We start from the raw sequence: 24,410 nt of genomic DNA on the forward strand, positions 1-24,410 counted from the left end.
GAGAAAAAACATGAAAAAGAAAGTAGATGTGCAGCTTTTGTTTAGAACTCATTAGATTATTAAACTAACTGGAAAGCAAATGTTATAGGCTTTGATTTTAAAAATGAATAAAGTTACATCATAATTGTTTAAGATTAATGATTTAAAAATAAATAAAGCTAAAAACTAAATTAAAACTAGATTATGACTCACCCTTAAAAGAGTGAAGTATTTTTTAGTTACATTTCTGTTTTTATTTGTATAATATTTTTTTAAATGATTAATAAATTTTTTTAATCTATTATATTAAAATAGTTGGACCACACATATATCAATTGATCATAATGTTGTTTTGATATAATAGATCTAACCAATCATCACCGTATTTTCTTTAATTTTAGAATCTTAATTAGAATGAACGCTAAGGATTACCGAATTGTTTCTAATACTAAAATTTGGTAAGCCTTTAAAAAAAACAATTGGTAACATCCAAAACAAAGTCACCTCTCATCTTAAATTCTTATTTTCTGCACATGTAAAAGAAAAGCTACGTATCGTATCATACGTAGACAATAAATTGAGAAGCTCACGCATGATTTACTACATAACAGCTACTTGCTGTTTAGTCCCATTATACTTTCCCTTCAACAATCTCCTAAACCACTTAGCTGATTTCTTGGGATACCTCTTACTTCCATTTTTAAAGTCCACATACACTAGCCCGAACCGGACCGTGTATCCTTCTGACCACTCAAAGTTATCCATCAACGACCATGCAAAATATCCTTTCACATTCACCCCCATCCTACATTTTGTGTAAAAATAGTTTTCAATCTCATTCAACATTATATAATCAAATCATGACCAGGGGCAGATCTACAGTACCAGGAACGGGGGCACGTGCCCCGACTACTTTTTAAATTTTACTTAGTTAGCCTGGTCACTATTGATTGTCTTGGAACAATCGGTAAAGATGATACCTGTTATATTCAATTCTTAAAAGTGTTTGAAACCATCGCGTGTTTTTCCCTGGTTTTATTTTTTTTATCTCTTGGTTATAACTTATAATCTTCTCTGACACGTCTACAACTATAACTACAGTAACTATTTTTTGAGTTTTTTCCTACCTTTTTTATTGTTAATGTTACTATTTTTGTGTCACCATATGTTTGTCTTTCTTTTTTTATCAACTTTTGTTTGTCTTTCTTTATTTGTGTGTTTAATAGTTCTTTCTGTTATAATATAGGGGAATTTTCAAAAATACCACTTTCAAGGTACCACTATTCATCTTTACCACCACAAAAGACACATTTTCAAAAATACCTTATTTATTAAAATAGTAAAGACTCTTATATCTTTATTTTTATATGTTTTTCAAAAATCTAATCCCAAATTATAATTCCTAAACCTCCAATTCTAAACCCTAAACTCAAAATCTTCAACTCTAAACCCTAAACCCTAAACTATATATCCTAAATTCAATATCCTAAACCCTAAACCCTAAAGTGTAAACTATAAACCCTAAATCCTTAACTCTAAACCCTAAATCCTAAACTCTAAACCCTAAACTATATACCTTAAACCCTAAAACATCAAATCTAAACCCTAAATCCTAAACCTTTAAATCTAGACCCTTCATCAAAAATAGTGGTAAAAGTGGTTAGTGTAAACATGAAAAGTGGTACTATGAAAATGGTATTTTTGGCAATTTCTCTATAATATATTAGGGGTATCTCATTTTTATATTTCAACTTTTCAGCACATTTTAAGTCCATTCTTATAATAATAGACATTAGCAATTGGTAATAAAAATTAATTAATCCATTCATTTTATTTAATATTTTAGAGTTTAGCTACTTATGATATGTGTTTCAAAAAAAAAAGCTACTTATGATATGATTATTGATTATAAACAAGTTCTGTAAAATGCTGTTAAAAAAAACAAGTTCTGTAAAATATTGATATGTTGTTATATATGTGTAAATTTGAAGAGCACCTTTTCTATATTTTGAAATTAATTTTAATTTGAATAGATGCTATTGTGATTAGTTACATTTGTAAAAACAATTATAAAATTATTTTATAAAATCTGTTCTGAGTTGAACAAAACTAAAGTTATTATTTTCTTGCAGATTTAATTAATAACTGATGATTAATAGTTTACAATAATTTTGAAATATAATTATTTACTTTATATTAATTAATCTAATATTATTTAATATATGTATTCATTATGTGTTCCCGACAAATAATTGGTCTGAATCCGCCACTGATCATGACAGTCCTGATTGTTTTGACATTTGCATTTGGGTTGGCGCTTCGTTGTTATAATTCTATAAACATAATTTAATATAACATGGAACCGTAATCTCAAACAAAAAAAGTGAAACTATGTTGTTAAGGGAGAGCTTACGAGATTGCATCGCGAACCATCTTAAGGTGATTAGTGTAGTAGTCAATTCTCAAGTCGTCATTAAGAAAGACTTCTCCAGTGTTAGCTTCATTCACTCCTACATGATTATTTAAAATGAGATGAGAACAAAGTTATATCAGTATAAATTAGATTTTGTTTCTAAAAGTTCTTTTAAAAGATAGAGTTTCTTCATGATAGGACTTGCCGTTTTCTGTTATGTACAAGACGGGATCATTGTATTTGAATTTTGCATGTAGTAGAAGATCGCGAATACCCTTGGGGTATATCAAAAGCCAACTCGAACCAGCCTAAATTGAATCATAGATTACAGAAGCTACATATGTCTAAATAAACCAGTATTATTTTTTAAGACAATATATATCTTTGGATTATTAACTTGAACTATCATGGAAACCTTGATTTGATTGGGAGATTTCTCTAAATTCTTGACTATTTAAAAAAATGGATAGAATATTTTACCGTTGGACCGATAGGCACTCCATTTCGCTCACCTAATACAAAAACATAATATTATATGAGGAATGTAGAATTTAAATATTAATTCGGGAAAATTAGTCAATTTATATATAACTATATGGAACGTCCAAAAAAACATATGGTTCACGGACCTACTATGCTGGCGCAACGATCGGTGTACACGGTGATGTTTTCAGTTGCACATGGCACATCTTTAACGTAGAAAGATGAGTAATAGTTAAGACCTATGAAATCATATGATCCTTTTAGCATTGATGACTCTTCTGGTGTGAATGTAGGAAGACGACCGTCTTTCACATGGTTGACCATTTCGGAAGGGTATCTACCATAGACAATTGGCTCCAAGAAGTAGTCAAAGGTGAAGGCCGTGGCTCGAGCTGCGGCTAGTTTGTCAGCATATGAATCAGAGTAAGGGTAGTGCCATTCTGTGTTTAAGGCGATACCAATTTTTCCTTTCTGATATGCCTGCAAACACAACAGTAGGAGCGGAACACCATCACAAATTACAACCGTCTAACTTTTAAGTAGTGCTGGTCCTGAAATTTTGGAGGTTATGAACATTTACTAATTTTTTCATAAAATATATAATTTGGAGTCTGTGTAAATAACTCTCAAAAAAAAATAGAGACCAAAATCAATGTTTCAGTGAGCTGTGCAGCTCTGTTTTTACCGTTATCCCTGTTTTTAAGTGTTGTGCACGATAAAAACAGAGCCAGCGCCAGAACATAAATCAAACACAAAAGCAAACAAGCAACTGGTATATAGGTAAGTAACATAGCAAACAGACCTGGTACTTTTCCCTGTAGATCTTGACAGCGGCTCCATGAGCGAGGAGGAAGTTATGGCCGACGATGTAAGGTTCGGTGGCTCCATCACCCCCGGTGCAATTAGGATTGGTGAAACTGGAACATCTTCCAGGTGCCTTTTGACCAATTATGTAACCATCACGTACCACTGTAAATGGCTCGTTTAATGTCATCCAATGCTTCACTCTATCTCCAAATTTCTGGAAGCAGAGTTCTGCATAGTCCCGGAAATCATTCCTGTTTCATTTCCAAAAAGAACCATTTAACATCTTTGTGATGTCGTAATCTTACCACTTGGAGATGATAGCAGACTTACACAATCTCAGTTCCGAGGAAGCCACCGTAAGCATGCTCAAGTGCTTCTGGTAGGTCCCAATGAAATATTGTGACAAATGGCTTCATTCCTAAACATTTACACCATTACCAAAAAAAGCAAACGTTAAATGTTGCATTTTCGGGCGAATCTTGAAATTTCTAAAGGGTGTTCTCAAGATAATAAACATCACCAAGATTCACTCAATACGTTATGAAAGCAAAAGTCGTCTCGTGTCACCTGAGAAACAAAGAATCATTACCTTTTGACAGAAGTTTATTAATCAGGTTGTTGTAATAATCTACTCCAGCCTGGTTGATACCTCCCTTTAAATCCCCACCTGATAAACAAAAAAAATAGTCGACTTCTATTCACTCAAAAACTCTAAAAGGTTTTGCTCGGATCTATAGCTTACGAGGCAAAATCCGTGACCATGAGATCGAGAATCTGTAAGCATGGAAGCCAATTTGATGCAGCAAATTCACATCTTTCTGGATTTCCAAGTCAAGTTTTCATGAATTTAAATGTAATGTTTAGTTTACATTTTAGTTTCATGAAGAAAGCAATACCTTGTATAGGTTGTAAGAATTATCAGCAATGGACCCATTACTACCATCCAATATCTTCTCTGAGAAAAGACAAAAATATTTATTGAATAATTCAATTTCGAGAAAGTAATAATAACTGAATAACCTTACATGTGTTTGAACTATTTTTTTAGCAAATGTATTCATATGCTAAAAATAGATTTAGTGTGAATGAGAAATGGAGGTCTAATGTGTGTGCTTTGAGAAACTTGTATAAAGTTACAAATATACACATTAGATTTTTGGATTTGGGTTTTGATTTGTTAGTTGGACTTCATGTTCATTAACTAAATCTTATAAACCAAATATATGTGATCTTTTATATTGATAAAATATAAAAAATAAATCCATTTAAAGTATATTATTTTGTTTGAATGAGTCAAATAATAATAATTATACTCTTTAATTTCTTGGTCAAAATGTGAAATGAATTCACATAATAATGACAAGAAATAAAGACTCCATTAGTGCACATTGGGAGGTTTCATTTTATGTTGAAAAGTGAAACTTGTGCTTTTCATTATTTTATATATAAAGCCTCATGGCAATGTAGAAAAGGAGACACATCAAATACCAAAGAAAAACCACATTCTCCTATATTGAATAGTCATGTTAGTATTTTTTATTTTGTGTCTGAGAGTACAACACAAAACTAGTTTCGCCAGGCTTCTGATAGAGTGACGCAAATTCAGAAGATTGTTTGCAGTTGTACCCTGGGACTCATTACGTTATCGAACCGTCGCACTATGGGACGTATTTTGAGTTAAGGAAAGAGATAATATCTCGCCTCTGCAGTTGTATCATCATTTTCTTACTCTTTGGTATAATTTTATCATTTTTATTCTTTACAATATTCAGTAATCCGTAGTTTATAAAATACGGTTCTATCAGTCTTAACTCAAAATATCCGTATATTGCTTTGCACTAACCGAACTGATTATTGTAAAAAGTGATTTTTTGTAAGAACAGGTTGATTGATCTTTGGGAAAAGATGCCGGAATCAGATGAAAAGGATTATTTAAAAATAATCATTCTTCAATCTTAATTCTTTAAATTTTTATTTGTATTTTCTTACTAACAATAACTGGTTATTTTTTGAAGTGTTTTTTTTTTAACACTCTGTCTTTTGAAGTGTTTTTGTTATGAAAACAGGTTTTAAAGAACAGGTTAATCAATATTCGGAATAGGTGCCATGATCGATTTGGCTCTATTGCTGGGAATTAGATAATTCCTATGATGAAAATCACTCTCCTCCATCAGCTTATTCTCGATTTTGATTTTACTAGAATATATTTTTCCGATTTTTCAGGAAAAGGAGATTATCACTTGTTCTAATCAAAACCGAAAAGGGAAGTTGGTTCTGTATAATTTAATTGGTCAAAATGTGTTATTGTTTTGACTTGGTAAATGATAATTATTTTGCTTTAATTATCATGAATGGTTTAACGTTTTTGATTTCTTTTTCAGATTTTGGGATAACTTAATTTAGTTATTAAGCATATGTTGACCATGAAAAAAGAAAACTGATTCAGGTTTCAAAAATATGGTGAAATCATAGTCATAAATAACATTTTGCTTCTTAAGGGATCATGTTATATGAATGGAAATGGATTTTTGTGAGTCGACGCCCTAAACTAAATTTGGGAGAGGTCTGCCACATATAAATCATTTGCCATAAGAAATAAAATGTTTGTTGATATTGATCAAAACATTTGTATTTCGTCAATGCTTAAATGCACCTTTTAAAAATGTTGACCATGCAAAACCAATGAGAATTTTCAAACCAATATGACTGAAACTGACATGTGTATTGTAGTTTCTAAAGTCAATATGTTTGAAAATAACCATAGAAAATGGTGGTTTTGATGGTACAAACAATATCATATAATGATATGTATATTTGCTAAAACAAAATATGTTTTTGGAAAAATTCAAAGCATATACAAGTTAGATTTATAAATCAACTTGAGAGAACTATGAAAATAGTTGTATCTAAAATGTGAATTTCTGAGAATGAAAAACATTTTAAAGAAAATTGTAATAATTTTCCGAAATTATTTTTTTTCATTTAAATCTAAAGGAGTTGTAAACTCCTAAGAGATGTTAAATGTAAATAAATATGCATGTTTTTGAGCTATCTCAAGAAATGTGGGGAAAGCTTTGCTTACCAAATAAAGTCAATGGCAAGAGGCCAAATGAACTTAGTGATAGTTATCAAACTATGATTTTAAAAAAACTAGTGTCATACACTGAGTTTTGTGTATAATGGTTAATTGTATCTTGAGAAAAAAAAAGAGATGACAAAATCATTAGACAATTGATCTCGACTAATCTCAATAGATTATGTTCAATGTGATGACACCTAGGATCCTGTTATTAAAGGTGTGTCATGAGATCAAATTGTAATATCATCCAGAGGAATGGGTTTAGCCTATGAACTAAGATGAGGTTTGGCGGTAACTCTACTTATCAGATTGGAGATCCCAAGAAATAGGTTCAAGGAGACAACTAAGTCAAACTAAATCTGCCCAAAGCACTGTAAGACTTCGGTTTATACCCAGTTCCTAGAATGATTAAACAGTGCTACATGTAAGGAATAATGATTTGTGCCAATTGTTTTGAGATATGAATGAAGTAGTACATGATACTCCTCTAAACAAAACTAATGACAAATCACCTTGTGAGTGTGAAATGGGGCCATTTCTAGGAGAATAAAATGGCTATATTCTCTAAAGTTCACTCATGATTACCAGGAATGTTCACGGCCAAAATGAACACAATAGAGAAATTGGTTTTGTGAGAGAATGGAACTGTGTTTTGGCTATTGTCTAGGTTTACACTAAAGTCCGGGAGGTTCAAGACATCATGGCCACCTCTTGGCCGAGTAAATCCGATAGTTATTAACAATGACTGGTTCAAGGCTAAAAAATTGCTACCAACTCATCATGCAGTGATGCGGTCATCAAACCAGTGGTCGAACCAGAGGTCAACCAACCTGTCCAAACCGGCCACTTTGGAGGTACCAGCGATAGAGGTTTAGTCCCAGGCGAATATCTCAACCACCAGAAGATCTTTTGTCATGAATCCAATTTTCCTAGAAGGCCAACTCATCAAGAATTCACTGAGACTTGGAATTACAATAAAAGCTTCACGGAGGAAGAAGTTATGAATTTTACAAACCGGAGGTTCCACAACCAGTCCATCTGCGAGTACCCGACTTTTGAAGGAGATTCAAGCCCAATCAAGAAGCGGCCTGAACCAAAGCCGATCATAGGATTCAAGAGGGATCTCTCATCTTTCCAAGAAGCCCAATATCAGGAGAAATGGCCACAGAATTATGAAGTTATGATCCATTCTCCAAAACCGGTCAAACCAGTTCTACACCTGCCTCAATTGGAAGCTAACCGGTTCAATCAGCTTCAAACCAGACATTGGCGTCCAGGAGATCATTTCAACCAATCAGGAGGTATTGAAGAAGTCCTTAGCTACACCAGAGCCCAGGAGATCAGTTGGTTCAATGAAGAGTCACTTAAATCAAACCGGAGCTATTTATGGCAAGATTGGACAATCTTTCGGTTTGATCATTTCCCAGCCATTCCAATCCGACCAGAAGGCATCAGGACTAAACCAAGACGTCCAGGAGACATTATAGGAGTCCAAGAAGAGTTCCATGAGTTTCTACCATGCACCAGACCCCATTGGATCAGTAGGATCCACACTTACACCAAACTGCCTTATTTGGAGATCCTTGCAATAAAGCTCCAACAGCTCTTTTCTCTTCAGTTAAGGCACGACCTCAGCACCTTGCAGACCATAAGGAACATTCCCAGGAAGCTTACTTACCCCCTCAAATCGTCCAGATACAAGAAGAACATCAGCCACATTCATTTGGCCAAGATTCTCACCATTAAGCCTCTAACGGTTATATTCCATGGAGCCATCAACTCTTTGATTTCCTTTGCTTTTATTTCGAGTTTATTAGTTTCCTTTTATCATTTTATGACTGTTAGAGTCTGTCTTGGTCGAGCCTATAAAGCTCTAGTCTTTGTTTCATTGTAAAACACCCATCTTTGAAAGTAATAAGAATTATTCAGTTTTCTAGTTTTCTTAAAACTATTGTTTGAAGTCTTTAGAGTTTGTGAGAAGCAGCTCCAGAGCATCTTGACTTATCAAGACTCCTTTCCATAGTGTCTTGTGGCGTCCTCAATCCATCCTTCCTTCCATCCCATTCATTTGCCAAGCTTGAGAGAGTTACACAACCAGCAAGTAAAGCACCATCTCAATCCACTTCAATCATCAACTGATTAGGCTGAGAGTGATACACATCCAGCAGCCTAATTCCATCCTATCCTTTCTTTTTATTATTCATATATTTATCATTATCATCAGCATCTCATTCATCTTGCATTTGTTTCTGTTTTGTTTCTTAAAAACTCATAAAAACTCATAAAAATTTATCTTCTTGTTTTCAGGTTGAACCTCAGTTCATCAAGTCTTATAGTCTGATTTCCAGGCTGTATCATTTGGTATCAGAGCCCAAGATCCTGACTAAGGTGATATCTATCCTTGCATCTCATATTTGCTTGCATTTGTTTTGCATTTATAAATCGAAAAAGCCATAAAAACAGTTTCTGCATTTTTTTGTGTTCTTGTTGCATTCAAAAAAATTTATAAAAAGAGGAAGACAAGTTTATTTTCGTGTAGATCATCTAGGATTCAAGTTTTACTCATTAGCTTGTTTGCATTCATTTCCCAGCTCCATTTGCCATTTTTAGATTTTGTGCATTCATTTCAAAAAAAAAAAAAAATCTGCATTTTTCATTTATTTTGATTCTTGCATTGCAAAGTTTAAAAAAAAAAGCATATCCTTTTAAATTCGTGCATATCATATTTGTTTCATCATTTTGATATTTTCATTTATAAAAAAAAATAAAGAAGGTGTTTGCATTTAATTGTTTTCATTTTCAAAAGTCAAAAAAAAAATATGCATTTAAGTTGTTTCCATTTCTGTTTGCATTGCATATCAAATCTGAAAATTCAAAAAAAAAAAATCATCCTAGTTATTGTTTCATATCATTTTTTTGTTTCTCCATTTCGTGCTTGCATCAAAAAAGAAAAATAAAAAGTTTTTATTGCATAGTTTATTTCATATCGGTTCATAATTGCATATTTCTCGGTTTTGTCTAAATTTCATTATTGCATTGGGTTTATTTTGGTTCAATCAGATTTCTCTATTCTTCACTTGATCTTTGACATTGTTGCAGGAAGAAATGGGAGTGAAATAACCAGGCCAAACAATGGAGGCCACACTGAGCCAGCAAGTTATAGCCTTACAAAAACTCAAAAAGCAGATTGCTCGGATGGAGAAAAGAAACAAGGCACAAGGCCGACGACCAAAACCTGGAGAAGGTAGATTTGGAGAAGTACCTGAGGCTGTTTATGTTGAGACCAAACCACCAGACCCCTCATGGAGAGCTCCATATGCATCAATTGGTCCAAAAAGAGAAGTAATCAAAAGTTGTGCTTATACATCTGACATCTTAGTGTTTTCAGGTTTAAGCAGGAACCCAGAGGTGTATCTAAGATGGGAAAATAACATGGATAAGTGGCTGCTTTCCAACAAAGTTCCCAAAGAAAAGATGTTGTTACAAGCTGTCTAAGCCTTTACCAAAAATGCCTACAAATGGTGATTAAAGGAGAGCACTGAACAAGTGTTAGATTGGAAAGACCTCAAAGTCAGAATGCACAAGGAGTTTGTAGAGAAGTCCCAACACCATGGCGTGCCAGTGACCATGAAAAAGACTAGATGCATCAGTCCATACATGCTGTGCAAGCCAATTCCAAAACCGGAACATGAAAGTGTTCAAGTAAAGGCTATGGTAAGTCCTATACTTGATAAATTGGTTTATGAATCATCTTCCACTGGTATGAGTCACTTGTCTTTCTCAGAGAATGTTAAGACAGGTCCTGAGGTCAAGCAAAATCCGAGCTCCACATCCTTGTTTGAATCAAAAGTTCAAAAAGAATTATATCCAAGGAACAAGGAGATTTTAGACCCCAAAGAGAAGGACACATCAAGCCAAGGTAAGTCTTCTGATTTTAAAATTCTGAAAGATCAGACATGTTTAAAATGTCATAAAATAGGACACCTTGCTGAAGCTTGTCCAACTAAACAAGTATTGAAAGAAATATCACTAGAAACTAAAACTGAATTGTTTAAAATAAGTGATAGTTTTATTCAATCTGATTTATTGGTTCCAAATTCTTGTATAAATGCACTTGTCTTTGTCAAAAGGTATTGTATCAGGAATTAAGGAGCATGAACTTAAAAGAAAAGACCCGGTCTACCAGCATGGCATTGCTAAAAAGGAGGAAGCCATAAGTGAGGCTGGAAGAAATGATTTGTTGCTTAAAGAAGCAAAACCAATAATCAAAGTATCAAACCAAGGTAAGTGTTTAACATCACCATTAGATACTGGTTTAAATGTTTATATTCTTGGTACAGGGATACCAGATGAGAGCTCTATGCTTACTGAAGTGCCAAGGGCTGAGCCAGACCATGAGCTCAATCAAAATCCACACCACAAGTGGAAACCAAAATCTGAGCAAAGAATTGTTCAAGTGCCAAAACCTGAGGTAAATTTCACTATGGATCAGAAAGCTATTATTGTTTCCATGATAAGATTAATGCACTTGTCTTGTCCAAGGGAAAGTGAAATAGGTACAGGAGACCAAGGTGAGAGCAAACCAAACAAAGAAATATAATTTCTTGCTGCCACAGATGAAAGTAAGGTTCTTTATTCTTTGTTTTCAACAGTTTATAAATTCCAATACTTTGGTATAATACACTTGTCTTTGCCAAGATGTTTTGACCCAGGTATAAGCAAAGAAAAAGGCACTCCAATTCGTGGTAAAATCTTGCAAGAAGAAACCTTAACCATGATGTCAATAGATGCTGTCCAGAAACTAGTTCAAAGAGATGTTGAACAAATGCCATTCAAAGTCAGCATGGGTAAGGAAAGTCTTCTCAATTTTAAAATGTTTTTATCACTTGATTTTCCAGATGTGATGCACATGCTTTTGCCAAGAAATTTTGATCCAGGAATAAGAGAAGTAGAAGTTCACATCAGCCAAACACAAAAGGTGCAAAGAAGGCAGCAAGCCAACACATGTTGCCCAAAGAAGAAAATCAATTTTCAACTTGTGGAAGCTATTAAAGTAAGTCTGGAAATCTCACATTTTGTTTATAATTTTTCAACCACAGATATAATGCACTTGCTTTTTGTCCAGAATCTTGAGATTATTTCAGGTTGCAAAGAAGAAAGCTTCAAAGAGATCCCACCAGGTTATCTTGTGTTGCTAGGAAGATCAGCTCCAAGGAGGGACAGAAACGTGGCTATCAATAATCTGAAGGACCACCCACTCCAGAAGAGATGCAATGACCATAAACATAGCAGATACTTGATCCTTTCCTATCTTCTCAAAGAAGAGCCACCAGACACACCATGCATCACCAAACCAAAATTATATCACCAAGGTAAGGTTCTAAACTCTCAAATGAGAATGAAACCTGACTTGCTCTGTTGTGGTGTATCAGGTTATCCAGTTTTGAGGCCAAAACCTTCACAAGGGGGAGGGAATGATGCGGTCATCAAACCAGTGGTCGAACCAGAGGTCAACCAACCTGTCCAAACCGGTCATTTTGGAGGTACCAGTGATAGAGGTTTAGTCCCAGGAGAATATCTCAACCACCAGAAGGTCTTTTGTCATGAATCCAATTTTCCTAGAAGGCCAACTCATCAAGAATTCACTGAGACTTGGAATTACAATAAAAGCTTCACGGAGTAAGAAGTTATGAATTTTACAAACCGGAGGTTCCACAACCAGTCCATCTGCGAGTACCCGACTTTTGAAGGAGATTCAAGCCCAATCAAGAAGCGGCCTGAACCAAAGCCGATTATAGGATTCAAGAGGGATCTCTCATCTTTCCAAGAAGCCCAATATCAGGAGAAATGGCCACGGAATTATGAAGTTATGATCCATTCTCCAAAACCGGTCAAACCAGTTCTACACCTGCCTCAATTGGAAGCTAACCGGTTCAATCAGCTTCAAACCAGACATTGGCGTCCAGGAGATCATTTCAACCAATCAGGAGGTATTGAATAAGTCCTTAGCTACACCAGAGCCCAGGAGATCAGTTGGTTCAATGAAGAGTCACTTAAATCAAACCGGAGCTATTTATGGCAAGATTGGACAATCTTTCGGTTTGATCATTTCCCATCCATTCCAATCCGACCAGAAGGCATCAGGACTAAACCAAGACGTCCAGGAGACATTATAGGAGTCCAAGAAGAGTTCCATGAGTTTCTACAATGCACCAGACCCCATTGGATCAGGAGGATCCACACTTACACCAAACTGCCTTATTTGGAGATCCTTGCAATAAAGCTCCAACAGCTCTTTTCTCTTCAGTTAAGGCACGACCTCAGCACCTTGCAGACCATAAGGAACATTCCCAGGAAGCTTACTTACCCCCTCAAACCGTCCAGATACAAGAAGAACATCAGCCACATTCATTTGGCCAAGATTCTCACCATTAAGCCTCTAACGGCTATATTCCATGGAGCCATCAACTCTTTGATTTCCTTTGCTTTTATTTCGAGTTTATTAGTTTCCTTTTATTATTTTATGACTGTTAGAGTCTGTCTTGGTCGAGCCTATAAAGCTCTAGTCTTTGTTTCATTGTAAAACACTCATCTTTGAAAGTAATAAGAATTATTCAGTTTTCTAGTTTTCTTAAAACTATTGTTTGAAGTCTTTAGAGTTTGTGAGAAGCAGCTCCAGAGCACCTTGACTTATCAAGACTCCTTTCCATAGTGTCTTGTGGCGTCCTCAATCCATCCTTCCTTCCATCCCATTCATTTGTCAAGCTTGAGAGAGTTACACAACCAGCAAGCAAAGCACCATCTCAATCCACTTCAATCATCAACTGATTAGGCTGAGAGTGATACACATCCAGCAGCCTAATTCCATCATATCCTTTCTTTTTATTATTCATATATTTATCATTATCATCAGCATCTCATTCATCTTGCATTTGTTTCTGTTTTGTTTCTTAAAAACTCATAAAAACTCATAAAAATCTAACTTCTTGTTTTCAGGTTGAACCTCAGTTCATCAAGTCTTATAGTCTGATTTCCAGGCTGTATCATGCAGTGAATTTCTCGTTTGTACTCTCAAAAGTCCTTAGTTGAGTCTTGTTGAGTCTTGTCGAGTATTGTCTAGGAAGTCAAGTATGTCGAGTCGTCTAGTGTCTAGAAGCATTTCTATTCATGTGGGGGATTGTTGGAACTATTTTTTAGCAATGTATTCATATGCTAAAAATAGATTTAGTGTGAATGAGAAATTGAGGTCTAATGTGTGTGATTTGAGGAACTTGTATAAAGTTACAAATATACACATTAGATTTTTAAATTTGGGTTTTGATTTGTTAGTTGGACTTCATGTTCATTAACTAAATCTTATAAACCAAATATATGTGATCTTTTATATTGATAAAATATAAAAAAGAAATCCATTTAAAGTATATTATTTTGTTTGAATGAGTCAAATAATAATAATTATACTCTTTAATTTCTTGGTCAAAATTTGAAATGAATTCACATAATAATGACAAGAAATAAAGACTCCATTAGTGCATATTGGGAGGTTTCACTTTATGTTGAAAAATAAAACTTGTGCTTCTCATTATTTTCTATATAAAGCCTCATGGCAATGTAGAAAAGGAGACAGATCAAATACCAAAAGAAAAACCACATTCTCCTATATTGAATAGTCATGTTAGTATTTTTTATTTTGTGTCTGAGAGTACAACACAAAACTAGTTTCGCCAGGCTTCTGATAGAGTGACGCAAATTCAGAAGATTGTTTGCAGTTGTATCCTGGGACTCATTACGTTATCGAACCGTCGCACTACGTGACGTATTTTGAGTTAAGGAAAGAGATAATATCTCGTCTCCGCTGTTGTATCATCCTTTTCTTACTCTTTGGTATAATTTTATCATTTTTATTCTTTACAATATTCAGTAATCCGTAGTTTATAAAATACGGTTCTATCCGTAATACGGTTTTTAAAAAGGCTGAAAAATTGCTACCAACTCATCATGCAGTGAATTTCTCGCTTGTACTCTCAAAAGTCCTTAGTTGAGTCTTTTTGAGTCTTGTCGAGTCTTGTATAAGAAGTCAAGTCTGTCGAGTCGTCTAGTGTTTAGAAGCATTTCTATTCATGCGGGGATTGTTGGAACTCGTTTTTTGACGAGATGGTTTTAGACCATTTTCGGTAAGTTTTCCGGGCGAAGACGTTCGTCGGATAACTGAATGGTTGACAAACACTATGAAGTAGTGTATGAATATGTCAAAAACAAAGTTCGTTTGAATAAGAAATGTTGGTCCAAAGTCTTTGACTTGGAAAGTTTCTAAGCTTGAATATTTGACTATGTTTAAAAACTAGTAAATGTCCAACATAAAATATGAGGTGTGAATCCTCTTGTTTGTATATGGATATGTATGAATATACTATAGTATATTTCTGGAAAGATACACCGGTTGAAATGTGTGTGCACAAAACCGAGTTAACCAAATTAAATTTGAAATTGAGTTTGAAATTTGGTCAACGGACTATAACCGTCCTTTTGTTATTGTAACCGAATTCAAATCAATTTAGTGATTGTCTTAAATTATTTAGTAATTAAAAGAAATCATAAATATCTTTTCTTTATATCAAAAACGTTTTTTGATTATGTCATTATGGTTGTTTTGACAATGTCATAATGGTTGATTCATATTAATTACAAGAATCAATGTCGAAACGTTTTGTGGTCTTTGCTTTTGGAAAAGCTTATAAAACCCACTAATCTCCATATTGTGATATGGGAAAAGGGTATTTTTCAACCCGAACAATTTCAGTCGTGCTAAATACTACCTAAACTATTGATCATTGTTAAATACGACCTCAACTCAATTATAATTCAAAAATACTATATAGATTTTTTAAAATGTGCCAAAATCTACCTGAACAACTGATCAGTGCTAAATACGATCCCAACTCAATTATAATTCAAAAATATTGCCTAACTTCTTAAAACGTGCCAAAATCTAAATTAAACGTAAAATAAGTTAGTAAAAAGTTACCATTCAAATTTTTAAAATTACAATAATTTATATAAGAAAACTTTATAAATAGTTTCAAAAATTTAAGTATATTTAATTTTTTATAATTTCAAATATTTTATTATTATATTTTAGTATAATATAAGTGTATTAAAGATATGATAATTATAAAACATTTTAATATATTTATAGAAATGAGAAACAATTATCACCAAAATTTTATTTGGAGAAGATGAAGAAAAATAGTAGTATATATACTTTCGAATTCGTAATAATATATCAAACATTTACTTTATTTTGGTGGTTAGTATCTATTTTAAAGTGTATCAATGCACGAATTCGAATCTTAGAACGAATATATTTTTTTAGAAAATGATTAAACCAAAACGTCGTCGTTTTGTTTTTTTAACGGTTGACTAACTTATATTATGGTTAATGTAGATTTTGGCACGTTTTATAAAGTTTAGATAGTATTTTTGAATTATAATTGAGTTGAAGTCGTATTTGACACTAATCAATTGTTCAGGTAGTATTTGGCACGATTGTAATTGTTCAGGTTGAAAAAGGCCCTTTTCCCATTGTGATATACATACGAACATATTGATATGAGCAACAACAAAATTCTCTTGAATAGTTATGTTTTATTTTATTTTATTTTGTGTCTGAGAGTACAACACAAAACCAGTTTCGCCAGGCTTCTGATAGAGTGACAAAAATTTAGAAGATTGTTTGCAGTTGTATCTTGGGACTCATTATGTTATCGAACCGTCGCACTACGGGACGAATTTTGAGTTAAGGAAAGAGATAATATCTCGCCTCTGCAGTTGTATCATCATTTTTTTACTTTTTGGTATAGTATTATCATTTTTTATTTTTTACAATATTCGGTAATCCGTAGTTTATAAAATACGGTTCTATCAACATGTTCATCGTCATCAACCCCTTTTTTTCCTATGAACATAAGATAAAAACCGAGATATGTGTTATAAACCCCAATTCAAGAAGAAGAAGAAGAAGAAGAAGAAGAAATAAACAAATTTTCAGAATATTCGAGTCTTTGATGTTTAAAGAGATCCAAAAATATTAGGGTTTCATTAGGAAGAAAAAACCTGGGAAATTTTCAGAGAAGGTGTCCCAGATACTTGGCCCTCTACCATATTCATGAGCAGCACCTTCACACTACAAAAAAAAATCGAAAAAGTTAACAAAACTATAAAATAAAACAAAAGCATATGCAAGATATAGTAAGAACTGATAAGAACTGAACCTGGTATGCAGAAGTGGCAGATCCAAAAATAAAATCTTCTGGGAAATCACTTCTCCTTAAAATAGGTCTTGAGGAGTGATTCTTAGCAGAAACTCCAACGTAGATGGAAGTTATGATCAACAGTAAAAGGAGACATTTACTTCTCATAGTTTCTGTAAGACAAAATAAATCAATCGTTTTTTATTCATAAGAATTTTGGTTTGTTAAAACTTTATAAGAGAAAGGGGAATGTTTGACTTTCATGATTTGTATCTATAAATAGAATTGATGGGAGGAGAAAGATAGTGTATACGATTTTCTTATCGTTCAAGATCCTATAAAACAGAAGATATTAACTTAAGTTAATCAATCTGAGTCATCACAGAAAAAAGTAATTGCAAAGCTAAGACGTGAGAATTGAGAAAGACAAACCCGCCTTTCTAAATTAATTTTGTAATACCGTTAATTATTTCATCTGACAAAAATGAAAAAGATTTCTTTTACAAAAAGAAAAAATTGAAAACGATTATCTATCTATAATAATAAAGTTGACTTGAAACTCTGTTCATGAAGCCACCTCAGCACATCCTATTCTAAATTGCGACACGTGGCAAGAAATGAGAGAACTTTTTATTATGTGTTTCACGCGTTTAATCTAGATGCAATAGAGATGGGTCGATGGGTTTTTCTAATTCATTGGACCTTAATGCTTTCATATGTCTGGCCCGCCTATGTTTAAGATTAGGTGTGAGCTATTCTCCTGTGTACCACCGTAACTCATCGTTCACCTTCTTTTCCGACGAGATTTTCTGTAATGTTTCTTTCTTTCTTAAAATTCTTCTTTAATTCAATCATTAAATCTCACCCACCTCTCCTCCCACTATTTCTCATTTATTTGAAGCATTTTGATTTTAATATATGTATGTGTGTTGTTTATGAACATTTTGATGCATTTTGATTTATTATTATAGATAACCAATTCGATTGAATATTCATTTCAAAAAATAATTATTCAATGAAACAAACAAATTAACAAGTCGTCTCTAGAAAAGAAAATGGACCCGAACAACAAACCAAGAATATGGTAATTACTGAATATTTTGTCGATGTTGGAGCAACACTGGATCAACCAATTTCGGCTCCTCAGAAACCACCATTGACGACAAGGATGAGCTTAGCCGCGACGAATCCCGAGACTTCTTCATAAGAAGCTCCATAAATCTGATAACATTAGATCAACCAAATCTGATACCTCAGAAACCACCATTGACATCGAGAATGAGCTTAGCCGCAACGAATCCTGAGACTTCCCCGTAAGAAGCTCCATAAGCCTGACAACAAAAGAATACACATCTCATTTTTGCGTAGGCTTGCTTCCAGGAAGACGAGCCTCAGTGGCGCTGATGGTGATGAGACGCGTGAGACCGAAATTGGAGATGCAAGGAGTCAAGAAAGAGTCGAGAAGGAAGTAGAAGGCTTGATGTACCAACTTTCTTGGGCTGCATTCATGCTAGCCCATGTGCCACTCCTTTTGCGATCTTTAGTCGCATTGACCATGTTAGCAGAAGCAGAAGCAAAGTCTTAAAACGCTGGGCCTTTACGCTTTCACAAGAATGTAGACGGTATTGAATACATATTAGTTCAGCAACTACATAAACAATTTGGTTAATATTCAATGGAGGAGCCATAAAGTTTTTGGACCAGGATCAAAAATAATAATTATATTACCTTCCTAATTTGAAACTTTTTATTACAGTTTCATTCACAACATCTTTAAATATTTGTTTCGACTGAAAAATCTTATTCTAACCAATTACCATATTGATCAAACTAAGAATGATAAAACCACTTTGATGTATTTTTATGAGTCTTGCTTTAAAATAATGACCATAAAGTTGATAAAGTTCCCAAGTTAAATATTTGTGTTTTACCTTATCTCTTTGATTATGATGATATTACAATTTTTGTTTTCACCAGGATCATTTAGATAAATTGGTCTATTATTTATCTATTTAATAAAAAATTAGGCTATTTCTGAATATGAAACTAGCTGTTAAAAATATTCAGATTATAAACATCAACCCTAAATATTTTTGTTGAATTTCTTTAGTCAAAATAATATTTTCAACGAATCATAATCATCTCTGGTTTGATAAATAAATAATCAAAACACCAAAGTATAAACTAAAAAAGAACCCAATTTCAAATTCATCCAAACCATGCTTCTAGAACACGAACTCTCGCGTTTGTCAAAGAAAAAGAGTTTTTTATTAATTTATTTTTAATGTTCCTGATAATAAATTAAAATACTATTTGGGCCTAATATAATTTGGGATTAAATCTAATATGTAACTAAGTTTAGAATAAAAATGTATTATTGATTCCAAAGTTTGTTTTTCAATAGTTGAAATTGAGATAAAATTAATACAAATCCAAATTTTAACAAATAAATGATATAAATGTATTAGTTATATAATTTTGTTTTTAAATTTTAATGTTTTAATTATTTTTGTGGAGATATATTTTAAGTGGAGTCAATTTTTTTTTTGGGATCAATACATTTTTACTTAAAAGAAATACAAATATCTTTTAAAAAGTAGTAGGGTCAACTCACTCTAGTACTCCTCCTTTATTGCCTCCGTCCATGTTAGTATTTTTTTCTTGACGATATTATGTTGTTGCAAAAAGGTTTCGAGTATCTCTGCATAGTCCATTGTTACATAAGAAATATATAGCCAACTATGTGCCAACAATACAAACATTTGGCTGAGCTGCATGCTATAAACCATGTTTCAAATACTTGGGTAAATGTATGCCTTCGACTGCATCCAACACCTGCACACGTTGTTCCACTATCAACTAAGCTAAATTATATTTTCTAAATTATTGGTCACCAAAATTCTCGCAATATAATTTAGAATGTGTTCTTAGTGAAAAATATAAAGCAGCAAATTTAGGTACGAGATCTCAAACAACCATGATCGATAAAGATATTTTACTACGACAATCTGATAAAGTTACTCTAATCATTCACAGCGGAGACTAAGCAAAATAGAATATCTCGCTGAAACATTAGGGAGAGTGTCTAATACATAAAATGAAACAAAAACAAGGTATAGCCCCGCGCAAAGCGCGGACACACCACTAGTTGTCAAATATTTCTAGAATTATAATGCATAAGTGCATTGTTTTTTTGAATTTTTTTCTATGATTTTGGTTTAGTCTCTTAATATGAAATATTATGTATATAACGTAGGTAAAATAGCTTTGCAGATTTGTTTTATTGGGTGAAGTGGATGGGCACATTTCTGTTGGTCAACGCCAAAAATGATTAAAAAAGATCTATAAAGTTGTTAAGACCATGATTAACCCGGAATTCTTAGGATGAGTTTTTTAGCCGCTAAGAAACACACTCTAAGAACGTTAATCATGCTCTAAATCCTCCTCTAACAAATCCTCCTCTTTAACAAATGTTGAAGATATTCGTGTCGTTTACCAGTTTACCATGTGGTAATGCACTATTGTTTAAACTTTTGTACTATATTAATTGATTTGAATCCAAGAATGATAATAAACAAAAAGTTTGCTTTGCTTTAAAGCTTTTTACACAACAAATATAAAACCGAATAAATCTAGAAAAGTAGCTCGAGGGCCTTAGAAGATTCAGACATCTTAGGAATAAAACACGAGGCCGAACCAGTTGCTAATAAGAATCTCTTCTTCTTTGTTGCAAGATTAAGCAAGTATTCTTCTTCATCAGAATCTCCCATCTCTTCTTCTCTCTTCAAGAACTCTTTGAACCACATGGCAGACATTTTTGGAAAACGTTTTAGCCCATTCTTGTAATCGACGTAGAAAAGGCCATATCGGACTCCATAACCAGCGTTCCATTCGCAGTTGTCTAATAATGACCACGCAAAGTATCCTTCCACTTCAACACCATCCTCCCTAAACAACAAAACATTTATCAACAGTAAAAGGGCTTAGCATAGGTTCACAATACAGTTTCTAATGTGTCAAGAAACTAAATGAAATTTTCATTTGTAGAATATAACTTACTGGATGGCTTGTTGGATGCTTTGGAGATGTTTCTTGTGGTACTCTGTCCTTTGGAGATCCATCAAGTTAGAAAGCTTTGGCTTTTTCTCGTAATCTATATCACAATGTCCTGAAGAATTTTAACAAGTAGAGATTTAGCAAACCATATCACGAAATTTTTTTGAGTAAAACTATATCGGAAGAGCTTAGTATAAATTTTTATATATTACCGTTTTCAGTGATCATGAATTTAGGGCTTTCATATTTATTCTTAGCATAGTTTAGAAACTTTCTAAGCCCTTGTGGGTACAGAAAGTCCCATTCTGAACCACCTCTTACTCCCAACGTCTGTCCTGCTTTGTTTTGTTCTGTTCCAATATCAACAAAAACTTGTGAGACAATGGTAATCAAAACCCCTACGAATAATCACCCCTAACAAGCTTGTGAGCCAAGAAACGAATAGAAGCCCTAATAAGATATGAATAAGTATTATTTTAAAATTCAACTTACTTCTCCATTCGATGCGTGCGTCTGATCTCCAATTGGGAGTGTTATGGTCCACTTCAGCAATACTTTTAACGTAGAAAGCACTGTAATAATTCACTCCAACGAAGTCAAAAGAACCTCTTAGCTTCTTGGATTGGGCTGCGGTAAACGAGGGTAATCTTTTCCCGATCGATTTCTTCATCACTTCTGGGTAATCTCCGTACACCGTTGGATCCATGTGCCTGTTAAATCGAAAAAAAATAAAATTAGAAAATTAACCAAAAAACTGTATGGTGTATAGATTATTAATTTTTTGAATGTCTAGAATTTCTGAACCGAAAGAATATTCTCTAGAGAAAAAGCTAAACCATTTAAAATTAACTCTATTTAGTAGAGTATATTCGTTCTAATGGAAATTGAATCGACAACTCTTTTAAGTCTTTAACTGGAAATTTAAGAGTGTTATCTACTATTTCAATTCCTTGTTGGTGGTGTATATGTTATCACGTCAAGAATGTGACTGTGTGTGCTATATAATTTAAAGTAAAAAATATACACTTACCATCCAAACATGAATTCCATGGCTCTTTCACATGCTTCTTTGTCATCAGGGCAGTTTGAGTCATAAGGCTCAAACCATACGGGACAATGCGCGATACCAATCTTGCCATCTTTACACTGATATTCAAACAAAACATATTGAATAAAATATTTTCCAGTGACTAGATGTGTCTATAAAACTAAAAATCAAATATGTTCCTTACTTTTGGATTGTTTCTAAAGACTTCAACGGCTTCTGCGTGAGCAAGAAGTAGATTGTGACTAACGGTATACACCTCGAGGCCAGATTCTCCAGCTACAGCTGCTTCGTTCATGTACTTGGAGGCACGTCCAGGAGCTTTTCTTCCTGTGTCATAGCCACCAATGCTATAGACCCATGGCTCGTTTAGTGTAACCCACAATTTCACACGGTCTCCAAATTCTTCGAAACATAAGGCCGCAAAATCTTTGAAGTCATTGCTGCAAGATATTATTTTGTATGCATATTAGAGACATTGATTTGAAAAATATATGGAAAGTAATATGTATTTTCTAATCACTTACACAGCTTCTTCGTTTAGAAATCCGTTGTATTCATCTTCAAGGGCTTGAGGAGTATCCCAATGGAATAAAGTAGCAAGAGGTGTAATTCCTGTTCATATATATGATCTTGTTAGAATATTTCAATCTAGACGACTAGGTTAATATATATAGATAACAGCGATTAATTAAATACCGTTAGCTAAGAGTTCATCGATGAGATCGTTGTAAAAATTGATTCCTTCTTGGTTCACGCCCTTGCTTTTCTTTCCAACTATTTTTGGGAAAAAAATGAGAAAAAAACAAGGATTAGTCTCTACCGGATTATTTGAAAACTCTCCCCTTAATATGCGTTTAATCAAGAAAATGGTGTTATACATATGAGTTAAGAACTTACGAGGCAAAATTCGAGGCCACGAGATTGAGAATCTAAAAGCATCCATGTTAATATCCTTCATTCTCTGAATGTCTTCCTTGTAATGGTTATAGAACTCGACCGCTTGGTCTGCGTTAGAGTAGCAATTTCTCTCTGCAAAATATTCAATTTCTTGTATTAGTATCATGAATAGCGTATAAAGCAACAATTCACATTTGTAAACCTATAAATAAATAAAATGATAAAAGATGTTTTGTTACGGGCACAAACCTGGATACTTGCGAACAAATGTATCCCAAACACTTTCTCCACGAGGAGCTTCATTTATAGCTCCTTCATATTGGTAAGCCGATGAGGCTGTCCCAAAGAGGAAACCCTCAGGAAAATCAGAACGGCCGAACGAGTTTTTCTTCGAGTAAGTGTTCCTTTTTCTGTTAATATTATTTAACAAACAAATAAGAAAATGTTTGTCCAAGGGTAAACTTATTTGCATAGCCTTGTGGTTATATTAAAGTTCGATTACTCACAGCGTCATTGTTTATAAATGATTTCTAATCCTTTTCGCCTTTTAAATCTGCATAGGAACATATATAAGATTATGAGTTGGCACACAAAATTAACATAACTTTGATATACAAGAGGATATACAACATACCGACTGGAAGATCTTTTGTGAGTGTTTTAAATCGAATGGAGAGCTGGTTTTATTTGTCTAGTCTGAAAGAATGAAATGAATGATATGTTTGTTCATGCAAAAGAAATAAATGAATGAATCTTTTTCCTTAAAGAAAGAAAGTAAAGATTATTGAGTTGTGAGAGAAGTGATGGGATATGTGAAGTTATATATAGGCAAAGGGATTTGCATTTTATGCGAAGGAACGCAGAAAATTCATACATTATTTAGTCAAACTATTTGCCCTTACGCATGCTGACCGTTAACTTCTTTCTTTTCTTGGTCAAATAATCTGCTGCAACAATTAGACAATAATAATATAATAAATTTTTGGTCAGTTGCGGTCTTGCGCCATGCGATATTGAACCAACTAGATTACTCGTGTCTTGACTTCTACACATATATGAACAGTAACATACCATAATTAATTTTAATAAAGTGCTGGGGAGATCCCTTTGCTAGAGTGGTCATATGATTTGATTTTAGTTTCGATATTTTAAACACAAGTACGGTAAGATGCTTTCAGGCAAACGGGAAGAGCTTCTCTCTCTTTCTCTAGAGAGAGATATTTTCTCTCAAGCCCCTGTTCACCGATTCATATCTTTCACAGGGGTTAGCGATCAAGCTCTTCTGTTTTTTTTTGTGTGTCTTTCGATCTTCTGATCGATTATTTTGTTTCGCTATGGCGACTTTACTTTTCGCATAGGCAACTTTGGTTTTCGCAAAAGTGATAGTGTTCATCTGGA

General features: G+C 33.6%; 2 protein-coding genes across 3 annotated transcripts; both read right to left on the reverse strand.

Moving 5' to 3' along the window:
• Positions 1-502: 502 nt before the first annotated feature.
• Positions 503-17,179, reverse strand: LOC108829981 (beta-glucosidase 16-like). Its single transcript, XM_018603589.2, has 12 exons — positions 17,033-17,179; positions 16,875-16,944; positions 4,579-4,637; positions 4,425-4,500; positions 4,272-4,349; positions 4,013-4,100; positions 3,678-3,933; positions 3,022-3,355; positions 2,873-2,904; positions 2,598-2,700; positions 2,393-2,489; positions 503-784 (listed from the first exon to the last, which is right to left on the reverse strand). The coding sequence occupies exons 1-12, from the start codon at positions 17,177-17,179 to the stop codon at positions 580-582; spliced, it is 1,545 nt and encodes a 514-aa protein (XP_018459091.1). The 3' UTR covers positions 503-579.
• A 3,345-nt stretch (positions 17,180-20,524) lies between these two features.
• On the reverse strand, positions 20,525-23,787 carry LOC108829979 (beta-glucosidase 27). Of its 2 annotated transcripts, XM_018603587.2 has the most exons (12): positions 23,647-23,787; positions 23,519-23,565; positions 23,262-23,422; positions 23,013-23,144; positions 22,812-22,889; positions 22,640-22,727; positions 22,300-22,555; positions 22,098-22,213; positions 21,560-21,777; positions 21,280-21,417; positions 21,071-21,179; positions 20,525-20,959 (listed from the first exon to the last, which is right to left on the reverse strand). In XM_018603587.2, exons 2-12 carry the CDS (start codon positions 23,524-23,526, stop codon positions 20,644-20,646), a joined length of 1,620 nt encoding a protein of 539 aa, XP_018459089.1. In that variant the 5' UTR covers positions 23,527-23,565; positions 23,647-23,787; the 3' UTR covers positions 20,525-20,643. The 2 variants fall into 2 exon arrangements, with proteins under 2 accessions (XP_018459089.1, XP_056862643.1); XM_057006663.1 differs by having other exon boundaries at positions 22,812-23,144.
• Positions 23,788-24,410: the final 623 nt, after the last annotated feature.

Source organism: Raphanus sativus, chromosome 4, assembly GCF_000801105.2.
Source record: "Raphanus sativus cultivar WK10039 chromosome 4, ASM80110v3, whole genome shotgun sequence".
Taxonomy (NCBI): domain Eukaryota; kingdom Viridiplantae; phylum Streptophyta; class Magnoliopsida; order Brassicales; family Brassicaceae; genus Raphanus; species Raphanus sativus.